Raw genomic sequence first — 27,350 nt, 5'->3', positions numbered from 1 at the left:
GGGAGGGGGATCGGCAATGGCGGCGGCGGGGGGGGGGCTATAATGTGCCCCCTCACTCTGGCCCTGGCCCCCCCTACCGCCGCAGTTCAGATACGCCCCTGCTGAAAGCACTGTGATATTTGTACCCTGAAATGCTAAATTTGAGAATCAGGTGTTCATCAGTGCTCTTAAGACAAGTTTTTGTTTGTGGGATTTTTGTGTTGAAGCTGCAGAAAGTGAAACTGTTGGAGCTGCTGGACAAAAGAAACTTGGTGTGTAGGCAGTTTTTCTTGCAGTTTTCCCGACTTTTATTTTACTTTTGCCCTCCTTTGCCTGAAATTGAAGACCTGTCTAAACTGAATGTACGTCTCCTTTAAAGCTGTCTAACAACTGTAACTGGGCTGACTGTCACACACTGTACAAGCACGATTCATTCACGTAACTCAGTCATGATCTGCTGACTCATGCTTATATGTGTACTTTTCTCATTCCGTCCCACCTTTCTTTTTCAGCTCCTCCTCCCCTTCATATCAAATTTCCTAAGGCATATATTTAATCCAGCAGCACACTGGAGCTTCACAGGAAAAATCTAGAGATTCAAGAAGCAGTGAGAAGTACCCAGAAGCAGAGAGTGACAGAAAAGGGTCCGTTTCTAGCTTTTTAGAAGGTAAGAAACTTTAGGAATATCTGTGGGGTGGTGGGGGATATTGCTAACAGTTTGACGCTTCCTCAGTGGAATAATGATATTGCTGGTATGGTAAGGAAACTGGAATCTAACAGGTGAGTAGTTTAGTAGGAGGCTTTATATTCACGTTATATAATTTCACATCTGGAATTATGCGAAAGGAGGGTGGGTGGGTAGGGGGAGGTTACAGTACTCTAGCAAAGCTTTCAGGAAGTGTCCGTAGGATCATAGTACTTTGCACTCATTCTAAAATTCTTTATACAAAACGTTCTCTGAATAAAGATGTATAGTTCAAACGTGACACTAGGCAACTGAATAATTTGGGTTACTCAGTATTTACTTGCTTTATGTCCTCACAAGACATTCAGTCACATGGTGTTGAACTGAGTATAATTATGAGATCGAGTAAATTCATTGGGGTGGGTATGGGGGGGGGGGCTCCCCCAAATGCCGAATCGGTCTCCCCCCCCCCCCCCCCCCCCCCCCCCCCCCCCACTACTAATATAACTTCCTTAGCTTACACATGTGACTGAATTTATGCTGAGTTACAGAACTGCTAAACAGGTGTTTTGTTAGGTACTGGTGATAATAAGCTGCAGATTTTATTGAATAAGCACATATCCTGAATGCCCAAACTGCAAAAAATGACTTCTGCTGTGAAGGACAATGTACATGAAAAAAAAAACCAAATAAATCTGGCTGTAACCTTTTGTATTTTTCCTGGTTACGTTTCAACTACTTTGTTAAGGACCTTACCAATGATGCTGCCATGGTAATTAAGAAGTTTATGTGCCACATTTGAAACATACTGTTTTTCTGCATCTGACAGCCAGGGATACTGTTTTCTGCAGTTGGGGCAAGTAATTTTGTAAAAACCTATTTGCACAGGTAAATGCACTGTTTTACCTGCGGAAATGACAAAATTGCTTTATACAAGGGTAATTTTATAAACTTCTTTTGCCCCGAAAATAGTGTTTTCGCATGCCAAAATAAATCCTTATATAAATGCCCAGGGTACTGATGCATAAAGGCATGTGCAGACAGCCTAGCTGGAATTAGTGGAAGCATTCTTGGGGAAGGAGATGCAACTTACATACATATTTTATAAAATATACACAAAGGGTCTGTACTGGTGAAACTGTGTAGCTCAAGGTGAGCAACATTCAGGTATACTGGGTATTTCCCTGTTGCTGGAGAGCTCATGATCTAAGTTGGTACCTGAGGAAATGAAGGGCAAAGTGATTTGCCCAAGATCACAAGGAGCAGCAGTGAGGTTTGAGCCAGCCACCTCTGGATGTCAAGATTGGTGCATTAACCACTAGACTAGACCACTTCTTCTCCTTGCATTTAGCCTGCACTAAGCTTTACTAAAAGGACCCCTACGTGTCTTTATAACATACTAGCACAAATTCTACAGAAATTTCATCTAGACTGAAAGCATGGACATTATGCCTGCTCGATTCAACGATAAGCAGATCTCATGATTCACCTAGGTAGAATTTTAAAGAGTTCCAGGAAAGAGCCAGCTGATAATATCACCTGCAGGTGAAAAAGAAGAAATGATCCATGGTGCATATGCAGGTCACATTTACCCTGATGCATATTTATATATTGTGGAGTGTTAAATCCACATGATCAGCATTTTTTTAAACACTGGGCACTGGGGGTTTTTCTAGACCAGGTATTCAGCACTGGGCTGTACCTGGATATACTGGCACTGAATATCTGGATATTTGGCAGCTGCTGGAATCAATCTGGGTACAACTGATATTTAGTACCTGTAGCCAGTTAGCTATCTGGGCAAGTTAGGATAGCTACTTCTCTGGTTTAACTTGCTTGGAGAGTTATCTAGGTACTGGGTCTGAATATTGATACTACCCAGATAACTTTAATTCTGCCTTAGCTCTAACTCCAGACTACCCCAGCACTACCTGGATAGTACCAAGACAGTGAGACATCATATTTAGCAGCATTATCAGATAATATCACTGAATGTCACTGCCTGAGCCTGCAGAGCATTAGTTATCTGGGTAAGAGGTGCTGCTACCTGAATAACTAGCTTTAAATATTGACCCCTGTATATTTTGAACAAATTAGCAGCATATAAACTCCTATCTTTTAGAGCAAAGGTCTGCAAATTTGGTTCTCCTGGGTTTTCAAGGTTTCCAAGAAGACTTACTTGCAAATAAAATGAAGGCAGTGCATGCAAATAGGTGTCATGCGTATTTGTTTTTGGAAATCCTGTAGACTTGACTGGGTTGTGGCCCAGTAGGATAGGGTGTGAAGACTGCTGATTTAAAATAACCATATAGCTTTTAGTTAGAATGGGCTGGCTTGGGGCTGCCCCAACCACTAAATAGACTAGTCATCTGCCCAGGGCAGCACAGTTTGGGAGCATGTAACAGCAATCAACATGTCTCTATTCAGTATTTCTCCATCCTCTCCCCAAGGTGATCCATAGCTTTGTTTCCCTTACCCCCTCTGCAGTGGCATTGGCATTTCACTCAACTTGCTGACATAACACCGACATGCTCAGCACATGACCATAAGCTTCTGGTATGCACAAGACCTGAAATTCCTGTTTCAGACAAAGCAGGACCCAGTGGGCCTTGAGAATGCACAAAAGCTCAAAGCCCCCGCTAGGCACAAGTGTTGTGTTGGCAAACTGAATACCACCACAGAAGGGGTAAGGAAGAGAAGGGAAGTCACTGAACACTTTGGGGAAAGGGTGGGGATTTGCTTAACACCATGGGAGGGGGAATAGAGAAGGATAGAAATGCTAGACACTGGGGGGAGTGGATAAGGAGAGAGATGCTGAACACTACAGGAGAGGAAAATAGGGAAGGAGAGAGATGCTGACATCATGAGGGGGAATAGGAAAGGAGTGAGATGCTGAACACCAAGGGGGGAGGTAGTGAAGAAATATGCTAGACACCATGGGGAGGGGGAAGGTAGGGAAAGAGAGATATGCTAGACACCACATGGGGGCAGGTAGGGAAAGAGAGAGATGCTGGACACCGTGGTGGAGGGGGAATTTAGGAGGAGAGACATGCTGATCACCATGGATTTCTGGGGGGTGGGAGTAGGGAAGGAGAGAGATGGTGATACCATGAGGGGGAATAGGGAAAGGAGGGAGATGCTGAACACCAAGGGGGGGAGGTAGTGAAGAAGAGAGAGGAAGATAGGGAAAAAGAGAGATGTTGGACACCACAGGGGGGCAAGTAGGGAAGGAGAGAGATGCTGGACACCTTGAGGGGGGGGGGAGGAAAAGAGAGATGTGCTGAACACCACAGAGTGGGGGGTAGGGAAGAGAGATGCTGGACTCCACGAGGGGGGGTAGTTAAGGGGAGATGCCAGACTCCACAGGTGGGGGGAGGGTATGGAGATGTTGGACTATAGAAGGGAAGATGCTAGATATGATAGGTGAGGCCTTGAAACACCCTGGGGTGGTGGGGGCACACATCTGAAGAATCTCCTAGGATATCAGAGACCCTTGGACTGGCCCTGGAAAGGCTGATCTAGTCCTGGTTCTTGTTCTCTAGATATATAGAAAAATAAATGCAGTGACATTAAACCAGACTTACTAATTCAGGCCCCTTATGACCCAGAACAACATGGTTACCCTCTGCTCTTCAGACTGAAATATGTTGGCAGCAAACCTGAAGCATGCATGCTACCTTTATTATTTATATGAAGCATTACAACAAAAAGTATATTTTTCCAAAGAATTTAGAAAGTCATGGTCTCATTTAGAGACAGTACAGTTTCAATTCTACAAGAAATACTGCTATAACATTTCTTTTTTTTTTGCCTTGTGCTAGAGGTGTGATCTTGTGAAATGCAGTGTCTGATAGAAGTAGATAAGAATTCTGGCTCATGAGCAGTAAGAGAGAGCTTGGAAACCAAACTGTAATACTGTCTCTTAAACTGTGAAAAATATGGTACTTATCGCTCAAGAGGCATTCACTTTACCACTGATAGTAATGTACCAATAAAATCTCTCTAATTTTGGATACCTATCTAGGTTGTGGAACTTTATAGGACCAGTATGCTTTCACAAAAAAAAAAAAGTCCACGAGATTTCAAAACCAGTTTTCTTTTTCAGATGTGCACAAAGTTACCACTGGAGTATTGAAAGCTTATGTTACAACATTTTTGGTGTTGGTCCAATAAAAAGCTATTCCATTCTTTCTTCTGATCCATTACAGCTGCTAGAATGCCATCTTATGTCGGGCAGTATTCCACAGAAATTTATTACACGTTATGTCTCATCTCATTTCATTTGACCTTCTATTTAAGAAGCTCTGACTGAGCACTGCTATTATAAAGCTATGCTCCATAATTGGTAACACCAAACGTTACACAGTTCACACTAGGCAGTGTATCAGGGTGGTCTCAAATGTTGTGGAGTTGGAAGCAGAAGCTGTGAATTCAGTAGCTATTTATCAGATGTATGTGGTGAGTGGTTCTAAGACAGGTTATGCAGGTCCTGGCTACTAAACTTCAAATAATACAAAATACAGCTATTAAACTCATCACTGAGAATAGAAAATATGATCATGTTACACCACTACTGAAGACAGCCCACTGGCTACCAATCTCACATCGCATCACATATAAAATACTCCTTTGAGTATATAAGGTCAGGCTCTCAGGTGAACCCCGATTCCTTTCTTGCTGTCTTACTCCATATACTGCCCATCGAGGACAGTGAGATCATCGCAACAAAATCATCTCATTGTTCCTTCTTTTGGCGAAATCATTTATGATACTACAAGATGGTCCATTTTTTCAGTCCAGGGTCTTACCACAACACCTCAGCCTCCAAATATCTCAGCAGAAATTTAAAACTGATTTTAAAAATTTCTCTTTATTGAGGCATACAGTTGCTAGCACGGTTTGGCTGGTGCAAGACTGGGTCACAAAGTTGTCCTTATGTGCCTCCCTTCTTCCTCTCCATGGCCGAAACTGTAATTCTCTCCCCCTTACCCTAGCTTTGTTGTTAGTCTCCTCCCCTCTTTTTCTCCCTTTCGTAGTAGATTGTACACCACTCATTCACTTGTAAACTTGAAATTTTAATATTGTTTTCAATAATTTATATTATAGCAAACAAAGGAATTAGAATAACGAGAGCCATTTTGTTAAGTAGCGAGGTCATCAAAATGCTATATTTCAATATATACCTAGGCCCCTGCTTACTAAGGCACATTAGCATTTTTAACACGCCTACAATTAGCGCGCACACTAACCATGTAGTTGTAGGTGCGTACACGTTAACGCATGTACATGGCTAACGCACGTTAAAGACGCTAACGCTTATTAAACAGGGCTCGTAGTATTTTACTTCCACATTGTTTGCATGTCTGGAAACTGTTTTGTAGTTCAGTGTAAGCAAAAAGAAGAAGAATGTGACCTTTGCTAACCAGTGACATGGAAAAAAAAAAACCTTGTATGGAAAAGATTTTTTGCTCAGTACTGTAATCATAATCAGAGTTTACAGTTCTTTATTTCACAGGATTAGAGATTAGTCCAATATTCAAAGGACATAGGCACTAAATTTAACAGCTAGGCATGTAGACTTGAATTTATAAAGTAGGTTCTAGAGATGTATCGAATAGCATATTTTACTATTTGGACGAATACAAATAATGAAAAATATTATTCAACCAAATACGAATACCGAATACAAATAATTGGCATTGAGCTTTAACATAACAAATAATAAAAGAATCAATGTGAAATCAGAGATCAAGTGTTTATTTTAGTAGGATTTAGCACAGTAAAGGCCTGAATTATTCATATTTAAATTTAAATCACTATTCAGCATTTGAAGCCAAATTGAATCAAATATGACTCTTTGGTACAACCCAACTAGTTTTATAACACATGGGTAAAAAGGACACTTATAACTTTCTCTGTGTGGGCTCTGGCAGATTTTCAAAAGTTTCTGTTTTGAAAATTACCCCAGGAAAATGATGTGCTGTTTATACCTGCGATTTCAGATGCACACTTTTTTAGGGTTAAGTTTTGCACAGTGGCGTACCAAAGGGGGAGCAGGAGAAGGCCATGGTCCCCAGACACCAACCTGAAAGGGATGTTGCAAGAGGAATACTATTACATAAATTGTGCTTATGTCCTACTGTGGAGAAAAGCCCTCAGAAACCAGAGGCTGACTGCCTGAGGTTTAGAGCGTTGTTACGTTTTGATTTTTATACGTAAGCAACACTCGGTTTCTATCATGGGGCACTAAAAGAATCCAATCCTCAAGACACACCTAGCTAGTCCAGTTTTTCAGGATATCCACCATGAGTATGAATGAGATAAATTTGCATATGCTGCTTCCATTGTATGTACATCTCCATCTTGCATTTTGATTGTGGATATCCTAAGAAACAGACTGGCTAGGTGTGTCCCAAGGACAGGATCCACTTATCAACCATCAATTGAATAACCTTGTTCAGTGAGGTTTACACCACAGAATATTAATGCTAGGAGCAACATATTTCTTTGAAACGATCTAACCTCTAAAGAAAGCAGTGATGTTTATTTATAAACCCTTCGGTTTGGAAAACCTTAGTAAATTAATATATTTTTTTTATTTGGTCATTATAGAATCTTCATTTATGGATTGAAGTTCCTCATGAAAATGTGCTCCCTGTTCAGTGAATATCCAGCAATGGAGGAATACAAGCCACTTCCTGTTGTCATTATTGGTAAATATTCTTTTGTTTTGCTCCTCGCTTCCAGATCATTTGGTGTCTGCTTTAGTCCCATTCGCTGTTATGGTAGTGGTTGAAGGCTGTGGTCACTACAGCAAAACTCCTTGAGTGAGGGGACATGGATCATGATTCCCTTTACAGTCTAGTTGATATTGCTATTGTGTAGTGGTTTGGGTGGCATTACAAACTAGAAGCATGGTAAAAATAAAAAGAACAATCACGAAGGTGAAAATTAAGGTGAAACATATCAGTTCAGCATTGCTGATTGAATAAATTCATCTTCATATAGATGTTTTCATCTGTTCTGCTTTTTATGTTGCCTTCTCAGCATTTATTCATTTATGATGAATCTCCAAATCCTGGGAAATCCCATATCTAAGTGAGTTACAAAATTCCACAAATACGTAAAAAGAAAAGAAAACAGAACGCCATTGAGTGACAGGACAGATCCCAAGTACACCAGAAAACAGACACACCAAAATCTTAACTTTAGAAAACTATAGAGGAAAGCAGAGGCAACTAAAACTTAACAAATAAAGGGCCCTGCTTACAAATGTGCTAGCGTTTTTAGTGCACGCTAAAAATTAGTGCATGCTAACCGTGTAGATTCCCATAGCGCTCCTTTGTAAACAGGGCCTGAAAGCTGTAACTAACACACTAAGCTTTAATAAAAGAGTCCCTTAGACTGTAAGCCCTCTGGGGATGGGAAATACTTAAAAGTATCTGAATGTAACTCACCTTGATCTACTACTGAAAAGGTATGAGCTAAATCTAAATAAATAATACAGTAAGTCACAGCAGGAAACCAGTACTTTAGAATGCTCCCTTAGATATGAGCATTGCTATCCCTGGGTCCATTGGCATGTGTCATATTTTTAAGTCCTATAATACTGTAAAGATGATTTTCAAAGGTACCTAGGCACATTTAACAATAATTCATGTGGACAGATTACTCCATTTCCAAATTGCTACCTTCAGGGAGTGTCCTTCTGAAATGAGGCAGGGACAGTGCTAAGAAAGGAAAAGTATACACAAGGATTTCATCCAGGGTAGTATGTCACATATGGATGCCCATTTCTCATGTACTTTAGAGCAGTCTTTACATCAGCAGATCCTGTTGTGAAATGGATGTCTATGTGCTGGTGACATCCAACATGAACATCCTTTTTACAAACTGAAGTGTTCAAGCTGTGAACGGGACCACTAAGGGACATGGAGATCATTGTGGCAGCTTAGGTATGTTATAAAATGGTCACACAGATGTCCATGTGGATTAGCCTAAGCGTTAGATAGTAGGTTGATATCCAGGGGACCCTGGTTCAAATCCCACTACAGCTCTTTGTGTTGTTGTTGTTTTTAAATTGTGAGCCCTCCGGGGACAGAAAAATACTTACTGTACCTGAATGTACACTGTGCCAATAACCTTCAGTCTTATGTGGTACAATAGGTATTTTTCTGTCCATAGAGGATTCACAATTGAAAAATAATAATCACAAAGCTGCAGTGGGATTTGAACTCAAGATCCCTTAACTTTCAGTCTACTGCTGTATACATTAGGATATTCCATATAGATATCTGTGTAGCCTTTTTATAACATGAACGTCCATAGTTCCTGAGCCCAGGTTGCTTACTAGTTTCATATTCGAGGTGGGCAGCAACACCTGGGGGATTAAGAAAATGACTTCCCTAAATCCCTGCAGTGGAGAACTGCTCAATCAGAGCACCTTTCTATAACTGGAGGTGCTAGGTACAAGGTACAAATACCACTATCCATCTTTTTCGACATAGACATCCATTCACATTCTGAAATCGGAGTTGGATGTCCAGATTTTGGATCCTCCCTAGTGCCACCCAAAATACTTCCAAACCAGGCCCCTTTGCCATAAAGATGTACAGCAGTTTTAGATGTGCATATCCTGGCTTTATAAAATTGGGATCTGGATGTCCATGCAGTACGGATGTCTACATGCCGGTTTTCAGACATCCAAAGTACGATTAGAACTTCTAAAATAAGGGCCTTAGGCTTCAATGCATCTTTAAGATTAGACACCTATTTGACCACACACATACGGCCTTATTTTCGAAAGTGATGGGCGCCCATATTTTGACCCAAATTGGGAGATGGGCGCCCATCTCGCAAAGGCGCCCAAATCGGTATAATCGAAAGCCGATTTTGGGCGTCTTCAACTGCACTCCGTCGCGGGAATGAACAAAGTTGATGGGGGCGTGTCAGAGGCGTGGTGAAGGCGGGACTGGGGCGTGTTTATCGGCTGAGGAGAGATGGGCGCCTTCGGCTGATAATCGAAAAAAAAAGGGGGGGCAGAAGAGAAAATTTGGGTCGCTTTTGCTGGACCCTTTTTTTTTTCATGACCCAAGTCTCAAAAAAGTGCCCCAACTGGCCAGATGACCACCGGAGGGAATTGGGGATGACCTCCCCTGACTCCCCCAGTGGTCACTAACCCCCTCCCACCACAAAGAAAGAACTTTAAAAACTTTTTTGACAGCCTGTATGCGAGCCTCAAATGTCATACCCAGCTCCCTGACAGCAGTATGCAGGTCCCTTGGAGCAGTTGTTAGTGGGTGCAGTGGACGTCAGGCAGGCGGACCCAGGCCCATCCCCCCCCCCACCTGTTCCACTTGTGCTGGTTAATGTTGAGCCCTCCAAAACCCCCAAAACCCACTGTGCCCACATGTAGGTGCCCCCCTGCACCCCTTAGGGCTATGGTAATGGTGTAGTCTTGTGGGCAGTGGGTTTTGGGGGGATTTGGGGGGCTCAGCACACAAGGGAAGAGTGCTATGCCTGGGAGCTATTTTAATTTTTTTTTTAATTTGTAAAAGTGCCCCCTAGGGTGCCCAGTTGGTGTCCTGGCATGTGAGGGGGGCCAGTGCACTACGAATCCTGGTCCCTCCCATGACTCAATGCCTTGGATTTGTTCGTTTTTGAGCTGGGCGCCTTCAGTTTCCATTATCGCTGAAAACCGATAGCACCCAGCTCAAAAATGCCCAAATCCTAGGCATTTGCCCCGCACAACCCGTATTATCGAAAAAAAGATGGGCGCCCATCTTTTTTCGAAAATACGGTTTGTCCCGCCCCTTTGCATTGCCGCCCAGGGAGATGTGCACCCACTTTCGATTATGCCCCTCAATAGTCGCCTGTTCCATTGCTAAAAATTAGCATACGGTAATGATAGAGACACCCGTTATATTCCTATGGGTGTCTCTAGCATTAGTGTATGTTAGCACACACTAAAAAAGTTTGCACACCTACAGCGTGGCTTAGTAAACATGGCCCTAAATGAGCCGGTTATTTTAAGGGAACTGTATACAATGGACAGCTTTATACCTTTTTATTTTTTTAAGTACTTTCCATTCATTTATTTTCCTAATATTTCTATCTCCAGCCCAATTTATTCATCTGTATGGATGGTGTTACTGTCTTATTCCCAGCAATAAATTATTTTGACTATAGATCCTCTTTATGGCCAGTGGTATACCCAGTCATTCATTAGAAAATTGTTGGAAACAAACACTTCATCATTAGTTCTTACCAACTATCAGATTTATTTAGATATATACAAGTCTATTTGTAATGCATATCAGAATGGGAAATAGCTTGATAATTCTCCAAATAAGATACTTATCATTTAAATCATGATATAGAATCTACAGCCTGATTTTTAAATTGTTATTTAGGAAATGGTCAATCGTGCAGTACTGTTCATATATTTCCACAAGACCTTGGTGGAATTATGGAATATGTTATAGTGCGTGATATTATAGAAAGTGTCAATATATTTGAACAATTATGGTAGAAGAGTGAACACAGGTTTTATAATTTGCTGTTGCATAACTGTTGCGCAATGATAATTAGCCATTATATTTTCAGGTGTGGCTGATGTTTCTTCATAGGAAGAAGTCCTGTCTCTGCATGTTAATGAGAACTTTATATAATCATGACTTTGCTTCAAAGCAAAGTTTCTCTTCAGAATAAGATAACATTTTTGCTAATTGTTTTGCTATTATTTTTGAAGGTATTCTATACTGTATCTAAATAAAGTTTAAACACACAGTGGATCCAAAAAAGTCCTCTCACAATGAGTGTCTTCCTGAACAAGGTCTTTATTGACAGTAGCAGAATTGACCCGACACGTGATGTGTTTCGGCCGTGAGGCCTGCGTCAGGGGTCTAGTATTATCTGTAGAAAAAAGTACCTTGTAGATCAGATGAAAAAAATAGCACTAAAGCTGCTAACAACGATATCGTACACAAGAAAACGCTGTGCTGCTTTGTGATACGCGATGTTTTGCCATACATCGCGTATCACAAAGCAGCACAGCGTTTTCTTGTGTACGATATCGTTGTTAGCAGCTTTAGTGCTATTTTTTTCATCTGATCTACAAGGTACTTTTTTCTACAGATAATACTAGACCCCTGACGCAGGCCTCACGGCCGAAACACGTCACGTGTCGGGTCAATTCTGCTACTGTCAATAAAGACCTTGTTCAGGAAGACACTCATTGTGAGAGGACTTTTTTGGATCCACTGTGTGTTTTGACTTTCGTTGGTTTTCCTGTGGAGAGCTCACCTTCTGTGGGTGTTTGCTTCGTTGGACTTCTAAATAAAGTTTCACATGAAAAAGTTATAAAATATAAAATAATGAAGTGTTACTTTTCTTTCTTTCTTTTCTTAGGCAATGGCCCTTCAGGAATTTGTCTTTCCTATTTGCTTTCTGGGTACACACCTTATATCAAAGAAGGGTCGGTTCAACTTAACCCTATTCTACAGAAGAAACTAGAGAAAGCATCAGGGCTCTCAGTTCTAGATCAGGTTTGTAGACAAATTAAAGTTCTTCACTATGAATGCCAACTTTTCCTTCAGGATTTCCTGCTTGACAAATAGTGGGATTGCTATTTAAAAGATTTATCCCATTATCTTTGAGAGTTAATAGGACAAATCTTCATTTTTTTTGTTTGTTGTCCCAGCTACCAGATAATTTCTGTCCAGACATCTCAGTATTCAGACAAAAGTTATCCAATTACAGTGAGGAGGAGTCAAAGGCATGCTGGGGACAGGTTAAAACTTCAGCCAGATAATGACATTCAGTGCTATCTGACAGGGCGTAGCAAACTATGTGCAGCTGATGCAGCCACACAGAGTGCAATAGAGACAGGGGTGCCAAAATTACACCCCCATCCATTGGCTTCACTTGACGACACACAACGCAGTGTGCAGGGCAGGAGCACTTGGGAGTGTGCTATATGTGCGTTTCTGGCTAGAAAGTTCCTGATACCTGGTGAAAGCTAACTTAATCCAGGTATGTGAAAAAAAACAGTAACTTAACTGGTTATCTTTCTGAATATCCCATTAAAGTTAACCAAATAAGTACTTCTAGATATTTACCCAAACGTACATGAAGAGGTCACCTGGTGTAATGAGTAGTAGAGACAAGTGAGGAGCAACTTTGCTCCTACAATTACTGCTAGCCCTAGTTGATAGTCTTGGTTAGCAAGGCAGATAGTGCATTAGCCAGGAAGCTTATTAATTGGGATGAAAAGAAACTAAAAGCGATTGAGGTCAGCATATTTCTGCAGGTAATGCACCATTCTACCAGCAGAAATTGCTGACTTATTAAGACCCATATATGGAAATAGAATACATATGTCCAAAGGTGGAAACACTTTGAATGAAGATGAAGGTTCTGGTGATGAGGAAGGTAGATGTATATACTAACTGGAGATCTATGTTGGAACTAGAAAAGAATTTCTCATCTTGTTTCTTTTCTATCTGCCTCGTTATTCATAACAATTTGGGTGATCCTATTTAGAAATGGTCTTTCCTTGATGTGATTTGAAATTTGAATTTTACGTTTACCTATACTGAGTCTGGAAAACATTTCTGCCTCCTAGGATCTGGAATACCTCTCTGAAGGTCTAGAAGGACGATCCCATAGTCCTGTTTCACTTCTCTTTGATACTTTGTTGAGACCAGACACTGATTTTGGACAGAACGAGGAATCCCTCCTCACTTGGCAGTATGAGCCTGAAAGGGCTGTTCCCCATTTAGTGCTTGGTAAAGGTCTTCCTGGAGGTGCCTGGCATGTAAGTAACACAAGACAGTGTTTAGTATGGCAAAATATATGATAAAATTTGTAATAAGAGCAAAACTAAGGGTGCAGCAAATTATTGACAAAACATCACTACAACAACCAGGTTGTAGATTCTAGAAATGCCATGTGAACATATAGAGGAGGAAAAATCTCAGAACTTGCACAGCTCAGAATTTATCTTCTAGAGAGACTAACATGAGCTGCAACATATAGGCTTAAAAAACTGTCTTTTTTGTGACAAATGCTGTGATTCATCTATAAACAGAACTCTGTAAAAATCTAAGGGGTCCTTTTACGAAGCTGCGGCAAAAGGGGGCCTGCGCTGGCATTGGTGTGTGTTTTTGATGTGTGCCGAGACCCCTTTTTACTGCAGTGGCTGAAAAGCGGGCACTGGCAGCTAAATCGGCCATCTGCTGCTGATGCCAGAACTTCCCTTTGCTGTGACCTGCCCCCCTTCTGATGTCACTTCCTTCTTCCACAAGCACGGGGCAGGCTGAGGCAGAAGGAAGTTCCAGTGTCAGCAGCAGACGGCCAATTTAACTGAAGGACCAGGATTGCTACCCCAGACTATGCTTCTGTATCTAAATAATATATAATTCTCAAAACTTCATTTTGCTATTTTATTAAATTTGAAAATATGTGCATGCTCTAGGATCAGCTTAGATTTCTCACTAAACCACAGCAACCACCATTCTGTGGTTATAGAAGTCATTGCATTCTCTGCTATTGTCATCAACACTTCTTGACAATAGCTGTTCTATTGTTGGCATTATGTTGGTAACTCTCTTCCCCTTCTATGTAATACAGAGCACATTTTCCTCCAACTCTGTATAATGCACCACTAGTTAGGCACCTAACTTTAGGTACTCACAGAAATTAGTCACGGGGTAAACAGCTGTTAGGCACATAACTGCACATAGGCTCTGTTCTAAAAGTGAGTTCCTAAGTGCTTTAGCACCTAACTAAATAGGGTGCATGCATATGGGCAGGGCATGGGGGGGGATCATACACTTAATCACCATTATACCCCCCCCCCCCCCCCGATATTAAAAATGATTTAACTGGTTTGCGACAGCCGGCGACCGGTTAAATCACAGACAGCTGGCTATCCCCGAATGTTCAGCAGGAGATAACCAGTTATCTCCATTGAATATTCACAGTCAGTGCATAACCGCGAGCCAGCTATCTGGTGTGCATTTCAGAGGTGGGTCAAAGATATGCCCTGCTATTTAGCGCTGACCGGGCAAGGTTAGTGCATAGATAGGACTGCATAAATAGCTGTCCTATCTTTATGCACTAGCCCCAGTTAGTGCTGAATATCAGTTTAATTGGGCATGCACTAGCCAGCCAGCAAAAGCCTGGATATTCAATGCCGCTTGCCAGAAACAGCCCGGCATTTAATATCCAGTGTCAGTGTCAGCGGTGGGCGATCACCGCGCTGCCCTCCACTAGCTGAATAGAATGCTGTAAGTTGCACACCTAGGTGGCAATATTTGGGCACTAACATTTTTACCTGCCTTCTACATGGTGTATTTGTTGATGTTTAACTGTTGATCTAACTTAGACTCTTTTCTATAAGAGAATCTGGGCAACCAGATGCCAGTTTAGACTACTATCTCAGCGCACAGATTGTGGGCACCTCGTTTCAATGCCCTTTATAGAACTGCCCACCGAGGGGTCCTTTTACTAAGCCGTGGTAAAAAGTGGCCTGTGCTAGTGTGGGCCAGGGGCGTAGCCAGACTTCGGTGGGAGAGGGGTCCAGAGCCTGAGGTGAGGGGGCACATTTTAGCCCTCCTCCCCCCGCCGCTGCCACCACCACCAACGTTGACCCCCACCCTGCCGACGACTGTCTCAACCCCCCCTCCCGCCGCCAACCCTCCTCCGCCGTTGCCTACCTTTGCTGGCAGGGGACCCCAACCCCCGCCAGCCGAGGTCCTCTTCTTCCTTCGTTCTGTTTCTGAGTCTGACTCACAGAAACAGAACAAAGCCTTGTGATCTGCAGTGCTTCGTTCTGTTTCTGTGAAACCTGACGTCCTGCACGTTGTACGTGCAGGACATCAGACTCAGAAACAGAACAAAGGAAGAAGAGGACCTCGGCTGGCGGGGGTTGGGGTCCCCCGCCAGCAAAGGTAGACGATGGTGGGTTGGTGGTGAGAGGGGGGGTCGAGAGGGTCGTCGGCAGGGGGGTCCAGGGCCAAATCTACGGGGGCCCAGGCCCCCTTGGCCCCACGCAGCTACGCCCCTAATGTGGGCGTGTGGTTTTGGCATGTGCTGGGCCATTTTTTACCGTGACTGGGTAAAAAGGTTTTTTTCAGTGGGGGCAGTAAATGGTTGTGCTCTAGAATTAAAGGTAGCATGCGGCTATTTACTGCCTGAGCCCTTACCACCACCCATTGACCTAGCATTAAGGACTCACTTGCTACACGCGCGGTATTCATGCAGCACATGCCAGTGTGGCTATGCTGCCAATTACTGCCGGGAACGCCCCCCTGCAGTAGAAAATAGAAAAACATTTTCTACCGTGAGAAATGGCGCACGCCAAACTTCAAAATTACTGCCAGGTGGGCGTGCTAACCGGGCGGTAGTGTCAAATTGGTGCGTACTACACGTGCGATAGCCCTACCACCGCTTTGTAAAATGACCCCTGTATTTCTGCGTATTTCACACAAATGATGGCGTGAGATGAAAGATAACTAGCAACTCAAGTAGATTTTTACCATACACTCCATTAATTAAATTTAGAACTAGATTTACCAACTTGTGTTAGCCCATATTAATGTGATGGAGCTTTGCATTAAATAATACCTATTTACATAACTCACATTAACAAACTGAAAAAGAAATGATGAAAGACTTGGAATTTTGATTTTTCATTTATTTTTCCTTCTAGTCTATAGAGGGAGGCATGATCACTTTGAGTCGTGGGGAATGGATGAGCCTTCCAGATCTTCCTGTAAAAGAATGGCTGAGAAGAAAAAGACGGTGAGAGAGCCCTTTATTTTATATCTAATAAGCTTTTTTTAAGCTTGTGTGTGAATTTGATTTGAGGTTGATGGTCAATGATTTCTCTGCATTGCTGTTTACAAAACTCTCGTTTTTTAAACTAATGAATCATGGATGAGAAGTATGCTGTTAAGAGATTTATGGAAATAGTTAAGGTGAGGTCATTAGCTGATATTAGGATATAATTGAGATAGCACATGAGTGTTTCCTTTTACAGTATGCAAATTACTTTCATACAGACTTATTCGTATATTATGAAATCTTGTTTTATGTAAGTGTGACTCAGTGGCTCACACCATGTCAGTCAGGTTTTCAGAATTTCTACAGTGAATATGCATGAGATCAATTTGCATGCACTACCTCCATGTATGCAAATTTATCTCATGCATATTCATTGTGGAAAACCCAACTGGCTGGGTGTAACCTAAGGATTGGGATGAGAACCACTGATCTAACTAAACCAGTGGTCTCCAACTTTTCATGTAGAGGGCCGCAAAGTGGCCACAAGAAAGCTCCGAGGCCACAAAAAGATTTTAGGCTTACACATGTAATTTTAAATACTAATTTTGATTCTGCAAGGATATTTTTTTAACTCACTTTATGTTAGCTTATTAACAGTTGCACAACCCATAAACGAGACTCCTGAGTAACACATATGCAGGCATTCCGCAATGGACACTGACTCTCCTCTCCAGTGTTTTTATTGCATGTGCGCTACATGAATAACCTGTACAAAAAATAATGAATGTTTTAAGGTGCAGATTTTTGTGTTGCCCAAATCTTATTATACCGATGTTGCTAACTGGAAATGGAAAATATTCTTATTTGTGATCCTTACCAAGGTGCATCCCCCAAAGCTAAACACAGCACTTTAGGTGGAATCTCACTAGCAACTCCAATAAGCTGTCATGTCCCCTACCTCAACGCAAGCGGCGTCCTCGGGCTGCGCGGGGTCCCGTCGACACGCACACTTGGCTGGCACTGCCTGAGCCATGTGTGTGTAGTCCTCTCTGGGTTTGTTCAGAGAGTGGTGGTTGTAGGCTCCTTAATTGCTTTGCTTCCACCCACCTGTTTCTGCTCTCTCTCTCTCTCTCTCTCTCTCTCTCTCTCTGCCTGGCTTCTCGGTTCCTCCTTCCCCTGCTCTTGTCCTATGGCTGTGCCCCTTCTCCCTGCTGATGTCAGACGCCAGCACTTTATCAGCTGAGCTCTCCCTGGACTCCATGCTTCGGCTTCTACTTTGGTAGGTGTTTCTAATTCTGTAGTCTGCTTCTTATCTACTGGTCCCTCGTTGCTGACTTTGCCTGTACCTGGATTACCCTTCTGCCTGCCGCCTGCCTACTGACTTTCGCCTGTACCTGGATTATTCTTGCCTGGCACCTACCTACTGACATTCGCCTGTACCTGGATTATTCTCTTGCCTGCTGCCTGCCTACTGACTTGCCTGTACCTGGATTACTCTCTTGCCTGCCTACTGACTTGCCTGTACCTGGATTACTCTCTTGCCTGCCTACTGACTTGCCTGTACCTGGATTACTCTCTTGCCTGCCTACTGACTGCTGCTTCTACCTGGATTACTCTCTTGACCTGCTGCCTGCCTGCCTGGCCGATACACTCATCACCCCGCTTCCAGCTCCGTCCCGTAAGTCCTGCAGGCCACCCGCACCTAGGGGCTCAACCTCTGGGGAATGGCGGTCAGCGCAGATGAAACCCGGGGTTGTCCAGCCGCCAAGCAGAACCTGGTCTGAGTGCCGGGCTCAGCAGTGCTCTACTTGGTACAAGAACTCGCAAGTCTGACATAAGCACAATATTGACTAGAAAGGCAACAGCAGATATCTCCTTTCCTGCCCAATTGTTTTTAATTCTAACTGATACGCGGTTAATAACTATCAGTGGCAGAAAAATTGAATTAACTGACCTGGAGCATGGGGCACTGTTGGGAGGCAGGTAGAGAAAAGGCCTCACAAAGCTGGGTAGCATGTGCCTCATATTGATATGCATGCACGCGTATCAATGTGAACATGTATGGCACGCAGGCACATGCAACCCAGAGGAGCTTTGCAGGGCCTTTTCTCTACCCCCCCCCCCCCCCCCCCCCCCCCCCCCCCCAGTGCCACTGCATCCTTCAGGTAAGCCAGTTTAAAGTTTTTATGGGGCACTAAAAATGGACTGCTGGGACCACGTACTGTCCATGAGCCACATGTATCAGAAGAGGAAATATACACTGCACAATACTCTAAGTAACTGACAAAGAACAGAAATCTAATCTAGTTCCTGTATCTTGATAAGAGTTCAGTTTAATCTGTAGCCATAATTTCCTATCAACTTTTTTTTTTATTAAAAATGGCCCATGGGCAACAATACTAAATTCTTTGTATTAACAATAGTAAAACCTGTATTGATCAAAATGCATATTCCCTAGAACAGTGTTTCCCAAGTCAGTCCTGGCGTACCTCCCTTGCCAGTCAGGTTTACAAGATATCTACAATGAATATGCATGAAAAAGATTTGCATACAATGGAAGCAGTCTATGCAAAGCAATCTCATGCATATTCACTGTGGATATCTTGAAAACCTGACTGGCAAGGGGGTACACCAGTACTGACTTGGGAAACCCTGCCCTAGAATACATAGTGAACCCATAGAAACATTTCTGTCTAGTATCTATATTGAGGGGCCCTTTTACAAAAGTGCATAAGAGCCTACATGCGTGCAGTTCATGTAAAATTGGCATTACCACCCGGCTAGCATGTGCACCTGACGGTAATTCCGAGTTTGGCGCACGTATATAAACACAGTTGGTGCATGCTGGGTGGTTGCCACATGGGTAACTCATGAGCCCTTATCGTTAAGTCAATGGGTGGCGTTAAGAGCTCAGGCTGTAAAAAGACACGCGCTGGTTTTCATTTTGCCGCACGTTCATTTCCTGTCTCAAAAAAAAACCCTTTTATCCAGACACGCTGGAGAAATGGTCCAGTGCGCATCCAATACACGCGTCCACACTACCCCAGGCCACTTTTTGACATGCCTTTGTAAAAGGGCCCCTAAGCTAGCTATTTATAACTATGCATATACATGTAGAGAGAGAGAGATTTATATAGCTCTATATTTGTATGCAGTTAAAAATATCATTTGAGAGCGAGATCTATGTCTGTCTCTATCAACCTATAGAAATATGTTGCTGTATATCCTGGAAGTTTTCATCATGTTCGCATTCTGAATGCTTTTTCTGTTCATTTCAGGAGCTTAAGAAATGACAGGGCTACAGCAGGAGACATCGCTGAATATTATCAGTACTATGTAAAAAAGAAAGGTCTCCAGGACAATTTTATCTGCGGAAGTGTTGTAACTTCTGTGAGGAAAATGAATCTGGATAATAATTTGACATACGAGAATGCAGATTCTTCTGTAAACAACTATTTTCTCTTGAACCTTCCTGAGCAAAAGGACAGTGTCCAAAGGGACAACAGAAATCTCTTTCAGGTGGATGGATTTGTTAACTCTGAAAACGGATCTCAGAAACCTTTTTCCATCTATGCAGAAAATGTCATCTTAGCTACAGGAACCTCTGACAGCCCATCTTGGCTTGGGGTGAAAGGTGAAGATCTTCCATTCATCTCACATGGTATCTCTGCTCTTGAAAATGCTGTGAGAGAGCAGAAGGTACACAAGATGTCGGATCCAGTCTTGATCATAGGTGCTGGGCTGTCCGCAGCAGATGCAGTTCTTTTTGCTCATCACTGTAATATCCCTGTAATCCATGCTTTTCGGAGAAAAGTTAATGATCACGGTCTAATATTCAATCAGTTGCCCCAAATGATGTACCCAGAATACCATAAAGTTTATCAGATGATGAGGGAACAGTCCATCTTTGATTCTGGGCCATATGAAGGTTATGTCAGCCTTCCTGAACATCATATTTTAAGCTTTAAAGATGACAAAAAATGTGTGTTTGAGGACAAGAATGGTCATCAAAAGATTTATAATATTTCAATGGCTGTAATTCTCATTGGCTCAAACCCTAACCTGTCTTTTTTGCCTAACAATGGGATTCATTTAGCAATAGATAATAAATATCCAGTCAATGCCAAAAGAAATCCTATCGATATTAATTCATTCACCTATGAATGTGTTCAGGAAAAAGGACTTTACGCTGTGGGACCTTTAGCTGGAGATTATTTTGTCCGTTTTGTCCAAGGAGGTGCTCTAGCTGCTGCCAAGTCTTTGTTAAGGAAGGTAAACCATAAGCCTCCTTAACAAATAGGCAGGTGAATTTCTATTACTGTTTGTTTGTAACTGGGCACATACAGACATCAGTCAGGATTAGATGAAGGGAAAGTAAAGGTTTGTCTCCTAACATTAACATTATAAGGAGTTCTTAGGTAGATCTTGAAATAAACCTTGACATGAAGTTTAATACTCCTGCTCTTGCAAAAAAAAAAAAATGCCTTTAAGTAATGTTAGGATACATTTCTTCACAGAAAGAGTGGTAGGTTCATGCCAAAGGCAAAAAAAAAATATCAGTAACAGATTTCTGGAAAGCATGTGATACGCACTGAGAATACTTAGTTATAAGGAACCTAGAATAAAGCCTAACAAGAGTTGAGGACTAACGGGCTGGTGTTAAGTGGTGGCAAATAGGGCAATTGCCCTGGGCCCCCACACCTAAAGCAGCCATAGGCTAAAGGCCAACTTTTGGGCCCCCTTTCTGCCCTGGGCCCCTGAATGTCTAACACCAAGCCTGAGGACTATAGGATTGTAACAGCATGGGAAATCCAAGCAGACTAGACCAGTCTTACAGTGATGATGAGGGTAATTCTATAAATAGGTGCTAACATTTATTTACCTATTTCATGCGTAAGTGATTAGAATAATTGCACACACGTGCGTAAATGCCAAATATATGCCTAAGCACTGTTTAGGGAATATGCATATGTCTTACATAGTGCATATTTTCCAGGTAAGCATACACATGGTAGAATTTGGGCAGAATTCTCAGAAGTGCAACTTATAGAATACACAAGTATCTCTAGCATTTAGGCAGAAGCACTTATACCAGCTCTATGGCTGGCGTAAGCACTCGCATCTAGCTGCATTTATATATATATATATATATATATATATATATATATATATATATCAGTTATGCTAGTATTCTGTAAAGGAAATAGGTGCCTACTTTCCTTATAGAATGGACACCACATAGATGCCTAACTGTTAGGGCTGTACCGAACATTCGTATTCGGTTCGACTCTGCCCGAATAGTGTCCTGAATACATTATTCATATTCAACTGAATAGTGATTTAAATTTGAATACAAATAAGTTGGGGCTGTACTGTGCTAAATCCTACTGAAATAAACACTTGAGCCCCCCCCCACCCCCGATATTCAGCACTATTTAACTAGCCAGGATCGGCTCCTGGCCGGTTACATAGCATTTAACCAGCTATCAACGAATATTCAGCAAGAAATATATTAACTCTCGCTGAATATTCGCGGTCAGCACTTAGCGGATAAGTGGAATATTTGGCACATTGTCAGCTAAGTTTCATGGCCAAATCAGGCCATCCAAATAGCAGGCCTACCTTTGGCCAATTTAAACTTTACCGGCCAGCGCTGAATATTGGCTTGGCCGATTAACTTTAAACTAGCCAAAAATAAATATTTTGTCACCGGAAATGACCTGGCATTGAATATCTAGGTTCACCACCGACCATGGGAGTTAGCCAGGCTATCACCCGTGGTCTGAATATCAGCCCTTTGATCTCTGATTGGCATGTGCTGCATGGTTACTGTGTGGGTAGAGTGTGAGCCTTTACCTGTAGGTCAATGTGTGGTGGTAAGGGCTCAGGCCATAAATAGGAATGTGCTAATTTTAATATTGCAGGTCCATTTCCCAGCCCATTAAAAAAGTATTTTTCCCAGCTGTGGTAAAAAATGTTCCAGGCCATACCCACACAACCGTAGACCACTTTTTGCCGCAGCTTTGTAAAAGGACCCCTCTGTGAACGTGATGAACGTTTACCTTTAGCAATCAATAAATATACAACATTTCATAATTTATTAGAAAAATGTGCTAACTAAAATCATGTACAACCTTACACATGAGACTGGATACCTATACTTTATTATTTACCTACCTATTACAAATCCATCCATTTCAACTAATAATCCAAGTAACTTCAGAGTCCAGTCAGAAGTGAAGACAGTCACTTATGAACGTGGTACACAGTCACTTACCTGCTGAGGAATATAGCCAGCCAATACACCACAGATGAACGTTTTCACTCAAACAATGCATCCTTCACTTTTGCAGTGTCTTCATCAAGTGACCTCTGTTCACAACTCTGTTCATTCTGTGTCCATCAGGTAATATACCCAACCAGCGCTCACATCAGTTAAGATAGTGCTTTAAAATCATCATGACTAACAAACTCTGATCATGCACACATCGGAGATTGTCCTCAACACGGATCTGAGTTTCGCTACTCGCTTCCTCAGGAGGAACAATCACAGACTCTAAAAATATAAAAGCACGTAATGCACATCCTGCTCCAAATTCTGCAAAATAAATCAAAAATCCCAATGCTATCTCAAATACAGGTTACATACCAGAAAGTCACAATCTCCAAGGCCCGAACATGTCAGTTAACTGCCATAAAACACTAAATTAATATGCGTGAAAGAGCATCACCCCTCCCTCAATGCTGATTGGCTAAAACTTCTAAAACCAAGCTGATTGCTTAAATTAACCATTCCACCTCATTGTTTAAACCCTTTTGGAGCAACAGTATTCCATGAGAAATTTATACCTTTATCATTTTCCACTGGATTACTGTAAGTCATTATATCACAGTCTGTCCCAAAAGAGCATTTAGAGGTTACAAATGATTTATTTATCCATTTAAAATAAATAGTCTGTTTCCTTGGCTTTTATGAAAATCAGCTTAAGCATTGCTTAGCACTAAAAACAATTAATGCAATAGAATTAGGCTAGTCAGTCATTCATAAAAGTATGATCCAAAGACACAAAACAAAGTAACTTAAAAACAATTAAAAGAACATTTGTTCATTCCATACCTCACATTCAACTTACCTTCCCCATTTACCAGATAACAGCTGCCCCTGTGGTCTATGGGAACAATAGCCAATAACATATTAAGCCAGTCTTAAAACGTTGGCCTTTTGACTGCCAATAAATTATCAAATTCAGTTTAAAAAGTTACTTCTTACTTTCAAAGTATTACATAATGAAGGGCCCTTTTATCTAAAATATAGATTAATCAGATATACCTCATCACACTGATCAGGGTTTCAGAGTGAATTTCTCTTTTGGTTGCCTTCCCTAAAGGAAGTACCATTGGTTGATTGATAATTTGTTTCAGTGAGATTAAAGCTTGGCCAGTTTTGCTTCCTTTTATCATTTGATTTTAGAAGTTCATTTGATTAATAAATGTGTTAATTTTGGGGCCTGATATTTAAAAGGGTTTAACTGGGCAGGAGAGGCTCCTGCCTGGTTAAATTCCACTGACCAAGTCGGCACCGATATTCAGTAGCATTTAACCAATTGGTGCCACTGAATCTGTCCGCTAACTGGCTAGCCCCTAACTCGCTAGGTTAAGGGTGGAATGTCAACAGCCTATTAATGGCAATTTTTGGTCTGCTAACCAGCTAAGTAACCACATAAAGTTAGGACAGCAAAACAGCTGTCCTAATTTTATGTAACAAGTTAACTGGGCATTGGTTGAATATCAGTTGGTGCCTGGTTAACTTCGGAGTCAGTGGACATAACCGGATATTCTGTGCCAGGAGCCATGAATGCCCTGGCATTGAATATCCGAGGTTATATCAGCCTGCAGCTGGAAGTGACTTGCCATCCGCTTACTGCTGTGAGTTGAATATCAGGCCCTTTGCAACCATTTTGAGCTTGTGCCTTATGTTAGTTTAAATGACTGGTTATGTTGGTGTAGTGTCTGGGGGTTTTATATTCTCTATAATGTTGATGTAATATTTATATTGCTTAGTTTTTAATAGTGCTGACATGGGATTCTTTTGTTTTGTTGTTTTTCACCTTTGTTTTTATGTAGTAAATAACGTCAGATAAAGACCCACATGGTTCATCTGGTCTGCCCAACAAAGTGGCCAGAGCCTCACAACAATGTTGCAGACTGACATTTTACTCACTATCAACCTTAGTGTGTCTGCCCCTCCATAGGAGCCAGCTCGGTAGGTGCTTGAGCACCCCCAATATTGAACAAATTCCTTGACTTTGTCCAGGAAGAGGTAATTTCAAATCGATTTAGCACCCTCAATAATTTTGAAAAGTTGGCTGCTATTTCCCCCTCCCCCCTCTGTTATATTCATAGCATATGATATGAATGTGATATAAAATCTGCATATTTGTTCTTGATCTGTCCTTGTTACTTTTGGGTCACAGACCATAGAAATATGGCCAGCACTGTCCATACTTCCCAACTGCTGGAGTTGCTGTCAAAGTCCACTCCAGCCCATCCAGATCTGTTTTTCTATCATCAGGACACAGATTGTAAAAGTCTGCCCTGTTCTGCCATATTTGGGACACAGACAGTAGAAGTCTGCCCAGCACTGTTGATTCCTATTGATTTCTCATCAGCTGATTATTATATGGGACATTATTTTTATTTTATGTTTTTAATATTTGTTATATTTTTTGTATTTGAACTACATTAATTGTTTTACAGGAATATGATACATATGTTTTGTAATAAACAATTTTGTGACATGCATAATGTCTTAATTGCTTGATTCTTGAAAATTTGACAATGTATTTTCAGCTGAAAATTCTGTTTAGCATTATAAATGTTGACCCGCAATTAATTTACATAGATTCAGACACTTTAGTGTGGAAGCCTAAATGACTAGCTATATTTCCCATGCTAACACCTCCCCTATAGCCACCCAAGGGGCAATGGAGACTAGATGGTGACCACTCATACAGACTTTCAGCAAAGCTATCCATATGAGTTAGACAACTGAATATGTAGCTATAACTTTTCTTCATATAAGTTACCATGGGGCTGTTTTACCGAAGTGTGTTAATTATTTGCACTTGCCGTTCATTAACAGCCAGAATGAATGCATGGATAAAGGCTGTGTGGCAGGGGCATAGCCACGGGTGGGTCCGGGTGGTCCAGGGTCCACCCACTTTGGGCACTGGCTAGCCCAGCAGTGGTGCACCCTTACTGTGGTTGGTGGGGATCCGCAAACCCTGTCAGCTTAATACCTCCTCCAGTCCTTCAAAGGCACCCAACAGCTCACAACAACATGCTATCAAGCTCTGCAGTCTGCTTGGCAGCAACATTCCTTACTTCTCATGCACATGCAAAAACTGAGCATGTTAGATGCTGGCTTGGGCTCAGGAGTGCTGCCACTGAGCTAAGTGCAGGCTGCTGGACGCCTTTGGAAGACTAGAGGAGGTCTTCAACTGGTGGAGGTTGGGGATCTCTTCCAACTTGGGTATTTATATTGTTAGGGGGCTCCAGGGGCAAGGTGGGGGCAAAGGGGCAGAGAAGACATTTCATGCCCACCTGTTCTGCTCCTAGGCCTACCCAGCTAGCTGGCTAGCATTTCCAAGCCCACTTTCTGCACTTACCACGTCCCTGAGGGGAAGAAAATCTTTAAAATGCAGTAACACATGGTTTTAACATGCAGAAACAGGCAAACTACCACAAAATCCCTTAATGTGGTCACTTGGTAGCTTGTTTCCATGTGTTAACCATGTATTAAGGGCTTAATGCCCTTTAGTAAATGGGCGTCTCTATGACTGGCATGGGTACCAGAGAAGCAGGGTGGACCCCAGCAGGCAAACTGAGCTGGCACATCAGACAGGATTGGTAATCAATAAAGTTGTACTTGTTGTATAAACCCAGCCATCAGAACTGGGCCAGTATTCACTCCTGGATCGTTTCCTTTCCCAAATGACCCCCCCCCCCCCCCCCCCCCCCCCCCCCCCTATCAAGTGACTATGAGCCAGCTGCAGTATTTGTTGGTGATGGGGTTAGAGTACTACGAACTTCTCCTTCTAGGTTTCCTTTTGCTATCCTGTAAAGCAAGTTATGTTTTATTACAAAGTATAGGAGGTTTGTCCTGGGTGTGCTGGATTGGATACTGGTTTCCCATCTATGGCCTGGACCTGAGCCCATGTATTTTTAAGGGATTTACCCTCCATTTGAACTCTTAACACTCCTAGAGTTATCTTCCTCATCTCATTCAGATATACTTTCTAGGGACCTTGGGGCATCTTAGGCATCTCAGCTTCTTCAGGGTCCCTTTCTACTACAGTCTCCAGATTCTTGGTATAGCAGGACTTCTCAAGCTGGTGTTGCCACCACGTTTTAGGTACTTTAATGGTTTTTAACAAGAAGTCCAGGTCTTCCAGTGGGAAGATCTCAGAAATTATTGTTTTTATAACTTTGTAAGGCAGGCGGTTAAATGGGCCTACATAGCTCCAATGTCTGGGTAGTCCGGTCACAAGACAATCAATAGGGAAGTCAAGGCAAGACTCCTTCATCCAGCTTGCTGTATTCCACTGAGGTTCTGATCAAGACCTGTAAACCTATCTATATAAAACTGTATTTGCAGCCTTCACCAAACTTAATTTAATCTTTTTTAAAGGAAAAGGATCTCAGAAACATTATAGACACTATTAACATCAGTGTCTATGAAACAGGTTCCATTTGTCTTTCATTGATCCAAAAATCCTCCATGTTTTTTTAATCATGTGCAGTGACTTGTAGTGCTCATTAATAACTTATTAAAAATTGTCCAGTCCTTCTAGGTCACTTCATTTCAAACGCAATCCATGCTTCAAAGAAAATGTAT

General features: G+C 42.0%; 1 protein-coding gene across 1 annotated transcript; it reads left to right on the top strand.

The window, feature by feature from the left end:
* The first annotated feature begins 535 nt into the window (after positions 1-535).
* OSGIN1 (oxidative stress induced growth inhibitor 1) lies at positions 536-21,566 on the top strand. Its single transcript, XM_030204292.1, has 6 exons — positions 536-646; positions 7,277-7,377; positions 12,074-12,210; positions 13,290-13,481; positions 16,380-16,471; positions 19,732-21,566. Exons 2-6 carry the CDS (start codon positions 7,305-7,307, stop codon positions 20,744-20,746), a joined length of 1,509 nt encoding a protein of 502 aa, XP_030060152.1. The 5' UTR covers positions 536-646; positions 7,277-7,304; the 3' UTR covers positions 20,747-21,566.
* Positions 21,567-27,350: the final 5,784 nt, after the last annotated feature.

The sequence above is a fragment of the Microcaecilia unicolor genome, chromosome 5 (genome assembly GCF_901765095.1).
Source record: "Microcaecilia unicolor chromosome 5, aMicUni1.1, whole genome shotgun sequence".
Classification (NCBI taxonomy): domain Eukaryota; kingdom Metazoa; phylum Chordata; class Amphibia; order Gymnophiona; family Siphonopidae; genus Microcaecilia; species Microcaecilia unicolor.
Note: the sequence above shows the minus strand (reverse complement) of the source record. Positions and strands in the feature narration are given on the sequence as shown.